Here is a 6,906-nt window from a genome sequence, read left to right as displayed (position 1 = left end):
ACTATGTGTTCACAAGGTATGCCAAATGATTCTATTCTCATACATGAACAATTGAATTCCATCTCAATGTCACAACAGAATACACGCCACATCTCATTTGGCGTTCGGTCCAAACCGACAGAGTAAATCACATAAGAGCATGTTTGCCTCATATTTATTACCTTCATTGATGCAGCCCGTATAAGGATTGGTTGGAACATATAAAATATTGATAGGTTGTAAACATTGGCAGCACTCCTCTCTAACTGTTGAAAACAGGTTTGCATACTGGGTCTCCCATTCACAGAGGCGAGGTCAGCCTGGACCTCTTTCCACCTTATATGGTCAACACAACGATTAAAGTGTTGAATGAACTCAACCAGATTGTACCTTGAGTTGACATATTTTGCAATGATCGAGTTTAATCCCTCGCACCGAGAAGTATTCCGAAAACCAGTAAAAAACTTCCCTCTTATATGTGCAGTTGCCCATGAATGTCTCTTTTTATACATATCTAGGACCCAATTCTTGTTTTCGACACCAAATCCCTCAACCATTTCAAACCACTTTTGACGAAATACATCAATTTCATAGTCGCCTAGCATACACTTTTTAAACATGGAGGTAAACTGGGGCTTGCCAATGTTACTTGTTGCATTGCGAATCAGATGCTATGCACATAATCTATGATGTGCATTAGGAAACTCTTTCTCAATGGCGAACTTCATTGATAGATCACCATCCGTGATCACCGAAACATGTTCTTTCCCATTCATTGCCGCCTTCAGTTGTTGTAGCAACCACCTATATGTGTCTTTTTCCTCATCGCAAATTAAAGCAGCAGCAAAGATAATTGTTTGATTATGATGATTGATACCAGAAAATACCACCAGTGGACACATATATTTATTTCTCTTATAGGTAGCATCAAAAGCCAGTACGTCGCCAAATAATGAGTAGTCTGCCCTACTGAGACCATCACACCAGAATAAATTGCGCAAAGTACTATCAGCATCCATGTGATGATTATAATAGAGAGAAGGGTCATTTGTTGCTTGATCTTCTAGATACTTCAAAACTGCATATGCATCATTGGGTAATTGGCGCCTCTGCTTTGCTATTTTATTGTACATGTCCCTTTGCGTGAAAGAGAGATACTCGTAGCCACCTGCCTGATTTTCTAATGCCCGATATATCTGTCCAACACTAATCCCACCCTTTTTCATGTTAACCATGTGGCCAATATCAGCCTCGGACATGAATCTATGCCCAGGGAGCAATCCAGTCAACCGAGGATCCAGAAGCGGATGATTGTGTTCATCAGAAAAATAAGAAATAAACCAACGACCACTAGGTGCATCTACACGAATCTCCATCATTGCACTGCAGCCACACCTTGTCTCGGGTGTAGGTTTTCTCTTAAGGTTTTCGATGCCGTAATTATTTGGCGGTCTAAATCCTTCACGATGACATACAAAATTCTTCAACTTAAGTGCGCTCGCACGACTCTTCCTAGTCCCGTTCTTCCGAGCACTAAAGCCTCTTGTCCTTGCATATCTATTGTAGAACTCAAATGCAATGTCGACATCAGAAAAGTGAAAATGACATACATCTTCATCCCCGATGTTCCAAAATTCAATCATCCTAATGTCTTCGAGTGAGTCAATGTTATACCCTTCATCGAAGCCGTGAAAATCGAACATTGGTTCCACATTTGTGTCATCCTCATCCATATAATCCACATCAACTTCCTCATGTTTTTCTTCCTCCTGCTCATACTGATCATATGATGTATGCTCGCTATTAACCCCTTCATGAGAAAATTCCTGACCCATAACTTCCTAAACACCAATACACAATTCAAAATGAAACTTAAATTTGTATATAAATTACCAAACACCGAGTACCAGCCATCATAAATCACAATCTTTTAAAATTGAAATCAATCCAATAGTGTCAATCTTAGGAATCATGGAATTGGACACGAGTTTCATTTATTATATTAAGGGGAAATGAAGAAGCGTGAATCCAAAATCTAATGGTGAAACTATAAGAGTAAAAACAGAAAGACAAGAACAATTGGCAATGCCAGCTATGCATGCGGTGGGTGCAAAGGACAACAAAATATTAAAGAGTATATATCCTCTATCTATAATCTATCTATATTTCTGATTCCATGTCACAAAATCCCCGCCGCTCACGGCCACTGAAGAACACATCGTTTCTCCTTTGAGAACCCCGCAAAGTTTGCTTGGCTGCCACCTCAATCCATAGAAACAGATTGCTCGCAAGATTAGATATGCATATGCCATTCCTGTTGAAATGACCCTATTTTAAACACACTACTTTCTTTGAGTTGATTGATGAGGTGTTTAATTTTCTCTTTATATATTATGAAAGGCACTTTCCTGTGCCAGCTGCTGCATCAGCACACAGAAGTGGTTTTGGCAATTTGTATAGAGTGGTGGCAAATTTACAAGAGAGAGGGGTACTCAAATCCATAGAACATGGATGTGAGGAAATTTATTCATTAAAAGTATTGTGTTTGGAATCTTAGGGTTCTTAATTGCTAATGACTTGGAACAACATGACAACTATTTTGGACAAACCATGTTCAGTGGCGCCATTAAATACAACAACATTACAAGCCTTATAATAATTAATAACTATTCATTATTTCAATCCTTTCATTCAAACTGTAAAATCTGCATAACATTTAAGTTTTCAAACTTGTATCATGTCATTAAGATACAAGGTCAGAGGACCATTTTGTGACACATGATTTTCTCTATAAGCATACGTATGGATTTAGCTAGCTTGTTTGTAACTATACATTTTAAGAATACTGGGCCAAGTTGAATGAATAATATAAAATAATGGTGAGGTCAATTTTACATTAATCTACATATATGCTTACAAATTACAAGAACATAAGAAAAACACCTACTTGTAACATAGGATGGTAGTGAAGTCACAAGATATGGAAGCTGTGATATGTTTAAGAACTAATAACCAGAGCAGAAATGAACTAGATATGTCACATATATGGTATACAATAAATCAAGTGCTACTTCATCCTAACCTTTTGATGTTATCAAATAGTGATCTGCTAGAGTGAAGACTCAAAGAATCCAGATGAAGTATGATTGGCCTTGATTCATCACCTTTATCCGGGATACAAATAATGATCAAGTTCCAATTAAGACTGAATACATAAAACATTACAAGAAAAAGAATCCAGAAATGAGAGAATAGACAAGAGAGATTAAAATATAACAATAAAAATGACCCTGCTGCCAATATAAAATTGAGCATGAAGTGCATTTATAGGAGCACAGAAAACATAACTATAAAAATTTACAGTTAAATAACCCATTCTTCATTTGTTTTTTCTTACCAGTTTTTCTTCTCCCACTATTTCTTCTAATATGAAAAACTCATAAGGCAGAATAGACTTAAAATATATCAAAGAAAAAACTTATTAAATAAGCTGAAAGTTCTGACTATTTATGATGTGTTTTTATGTTCAACTTGGCACAAATGGTACTGGGAACCTGGGAGGTGAATTAGCCATCTTTACACATTTGGTTTACGCATATTCCTAACTCCTAAGCAATATGGCACTGATACCTGTATGATTCTTAAATGAATTCAGGATCTGGAAAAACCACAACTTGTACAAAGTATGCGTATTATCATCAGAAGAAGGGCTGGAAGCCAGCACTTGTATGTGCAGATACATTCAGAGCTGGTGCATTTGATCAATTGAAGCAATAAAATATACAAATAAAATTATTTTCAATGAAAATACTGAATAGATCTCTAAGTTTTAATTGCAAGCATAATTAAATTTCTTGACTATTGAGAAAAAAACGAATTCCTAATCGAACGCCAAAAAGTAGAGAAAGCGCATCAATCATCAAACCACAACACCAATAAAATCACAACGATAATAGTTCTCCAAGAAATCTAATCACAACGATAAAATGTGTACCAAGATGCATTAATCTAGATATACCAAAATTTTCACATGGAAGATAACGTTATCTAATATATGTAGTTAATCTTACTTGGAGAGACAGATTTACATATGATAATAACACAATAATAAGATGGAAAGGGTGGACAATTTAGTCTCAAGATTATGGAGGCTAAAGGAAAAGCAGTCAGTCCTACAAATTAACGTACCATTCCTAGGCGTTGATTATTTATATCATGAGGTGACTACTGTCATGACCAGCCAAATGAGAAATTATGCTCTCCAAGAAATCTAATCTCTCTCAGTTTCTCGTCTTGCGCGGCATTAAACAGTATGCAGCATTAAACAACACACACTCAATCTTATCAGATTAGAAGGGTCTAGATTTCCCTCCAAACAAAATTACTAGAATCTTCTCTCATTTTCTATTTTTTCCTATAGAGATTTACAGAAAGATTACAGAACAAGCCCATAGCAATTTTCAACGAAGATTTTGAAGATAAGGACTTGTTAAGATTCTTAGGCGTGTTAAATCAGCTCAAATCCCTTCCTACTCTAGCAGTAATCTACTAATTCAATATACAAACAACAAACACAATCTATTTACACAGCAAAGCTATAAGCTGTGATCCTATCAAATTAATTCATGCAATTTAATTAAGTCCTAACCAATCAAAAAGTGAACCACAGTGGGAGGAAACTTAGTTGAATGCAATCAAAATCATTTAACATCAATTTTTCCCTTTTAAACTTTCCAAATTCACACATAACCTGGATAGTTTATTCTTTCTTTAAAAAAAAGTTATGGAATCAACTACCAAGTTTAAGATATGCATATTTGGTTAAAATTCATTGCATTTCAAAAGTCCAAAAAAAAATTTACAAGAATGAACTGCTAACATACCTTTTTCTGATTTGCGGCTTTTCTAGGAAGGTATTTTCCTCTATCCTCCCTTCATGCTTTAGCCAATGCAGACCTTTCTTCCTTGCTCCGCCTTTGCTTTACATGAACCTAGAAGGTGCATGAATATTTTCAATCAGAGGGTAGTATGAAATTTAGAAAACCACCACATAAACACCATCTCATTTAGTTATAGTTGTGTTTTTCTCTTTTTGCATAGATTGCAGATAGATATCATCCAGATACCAAATAAGACAACCTAAAGTACTTACTTCAAGTGTCATGCTATCTATTCGCTTCAAACTTAGTTTATCAGAATTTGGAACCTTATTTCTTGCTTCATGTTCTTCCTACAAATCACCATAAAAAAAATTGAAACTGACTTCTGACTAAAAGCTATTACGGTTAGAAATAGATATTACCGAACAAGAAATGGGCAAACCTTTTGGAAATCAGCAAACTTTCTTTTCTTTGCTGAGTCTTTCTTTCTTCTATTCGTACCTACACTTTCATCATCACCAGAATTGTTTCTAAAATGCCGCACAAAAGTATGGTAAGTATAAATTGCCAAGTATAAGCATGCAAAGGGAGAAACAGATTATAGCCAAAGAACGAGCAAACAAAAAAGTAATACAAATATGTTCACCTCAGCGGTGAAAATTAGCATTCATGTCCTCCCAGGGGATTCATTGCCACCCAGGGTTTCAAGAAATCCAGAAGGATCAATTTTTGCTTTCTCAATGACAGAAAGTGCAGACAGAACCTTCTCCGCTGCTACCTTTCTTGTCTTAGCTGTATCTTTTAGCACTTTTACACTTTCCTCTACTTCCTAAGTAGCCATGAAAATAAATAAATAAATCATATCAAATTCAAATCAAAACACCAAGGAAACTCGAAGCAGGGCAAAAATCATTGCCTGAAAAGCTACCCTAAGGATTCAAAATTCATCATCTTGACTATTCTAAAAGAATCAAACCAAACTAAAAAGAAGGCAGAGGAAAAAGTATACCTTGCTGGGTTTGTCGTCCTCAACAAGAAGTGGGGTTGAGGAAAGTTGTCCTATTTCAGTGTCATCAAGGGTCGCTCTGGTTCTCGTTCTTTCTCTGCGAAATTTAACAGGGTGGTGATACTGATAGTTCGTTCCTCGGAGTCTGTGAGGAGCGGCGGCGGACACAGGGAGCGGCGGCGTCTGATGCGTGTTGTGGCGGCGAGAATAGGCGAACCAGAGATACAGCAGAGGAAGAAGATGAGAAAATGGCATTGATTGAAATTGATTCTATAAACCCTAGCAGACCTCTCTTCTTCTTTGAATCTGAAACTAAAAGATAAAGGAAAAAAGTGTAAATAACAAAAGTTAAAGAGATCAAAATCTATTTAATAAATTTTTCAAAAAAAAAAAAAAAACGGGGTACATTTTGTAATTATTTTTATGGTGGTTAATGATAAGCCTACAAAAATGTAGGAGCAAGGAATCCATGGTCCCATAATTAATTTATTTATCATGTTGAGTTAGGTTTTAGTAAATTTAATTTTCTAATAGTTATAAATAGTAAATAACAACAATAAGTACTCTTAGGTACTCTGTTGTTCGTTTTTAATTTTTAAGTTTTGTATTTATTCATATGACAAACCTAGTCTCAATCTAATTTTATATTTTCTTCATTAAAATCAAATCTAGACTACGAGAAAATTGTAAAATTATTTTCATTCAGAACTAGCTGATTAGGACAACATTTGACTGCTTCCACTGATTCCGAATCTAGATGTAGGACACCAGGCAAAGGAAAGTGTAGTTTAGGGTATAAGAGGTGCAAAATCACAATATATTCAAGGCACTCTTGATATATATGTTTGGACTCATAGAGGAACACAAATGCTGGTATCTAGTCATACTAGACACTACTGGATTCGGCGGCAGCAAGCAGGTGTATTGTCATCCTTATCGGCTAGTTCTGAATGAAATAATTTTGTAGCTTTCTGATGAAATCGTGGTTTGGATATGATTTTAGTGAAAAAATAAGATTGAAGTAGAAGAAAAAGACAAAAA

At 35.6% G+C, this 6,906-nt stretch overlaps 1 protein-coding gene across 5 annotated transcripts; it reads right to left on the bottom strand.

Annotated features, from left to right (window-relative positions):
• LOC107641043 (protein FAR1-RELATED SEQUENCE 5-like) lies at window positions 220-6,215 on the bottom strand. 5 transcript variants are annotated; one of them, XM_021124428.1, is made up of 3 exons: window positions 3,062-3,433; window positions 2,927-2,984; window positions 220-1,820 (listed from the first exon to the last, which is right to left on the bottom strand). In XM_021124428.1, exons 2-3 carry the CDS (start codon window positions 2,933-2,935, stop codon window positions 651-653), a joined length of 1,179 nt encoding a protein of 392 aa, XP_020980087.1. In that variant the 5' UTR covers window positions 2,936-2,984; window positions 3,062-3,433; the 3' UTR covers window positions 220-650. The 5 variants fall into 5 exon arrangements, 4 of the variants coding, with proteins under 4 accessions (XP_020980087.1, XP_020980086.1, XP_020980085.1 ...); XM_021124427.1 differs by having other exon boundaries at window positions 2,927-2,966; XR_002363526.1 differs by lacking the exon at window positions 220-1,820 and adding an exon at window positions 1,892-2,399 and having other exon boundaries at window positions 2,927-2,966.

The sequence above is a fragment of the Arachis ipaensis genome, chromosome B05, assembly GCF_000816755.2.
Source record: "Arachis ipaensis cultivar K30076 chromosome B05, Araip1.1, whole genome shotgun sequence".
Lineage (NCBI taxonomy): Eukaryota > Viridiplantae > Streptophyta > Magnoliopsida > Fabales > Fabaceae > Arachis > Arachis ipaensis.
This window is presented reverse-complemented; position numbering and strand designations above follow the sequence as displayed.

Bases quoted from the DNA above. Each gene is read 5' to 3' on its own strand.
- LOC107641043 (XM_021124426.1), bottom strand. From the start codon at position 6,120: ATGCCATTTTCTCATCTTCTTCCTCTGCTGTATCTCTGGTTCGCCTAT. The intron at 1,821-5,868 runs GTATACTTTTTC...ATTGGTGTTTAG, and splicing joins AGGACGACAAACCCAGCAAG to GAAGTTATGGGTCAGGAATT.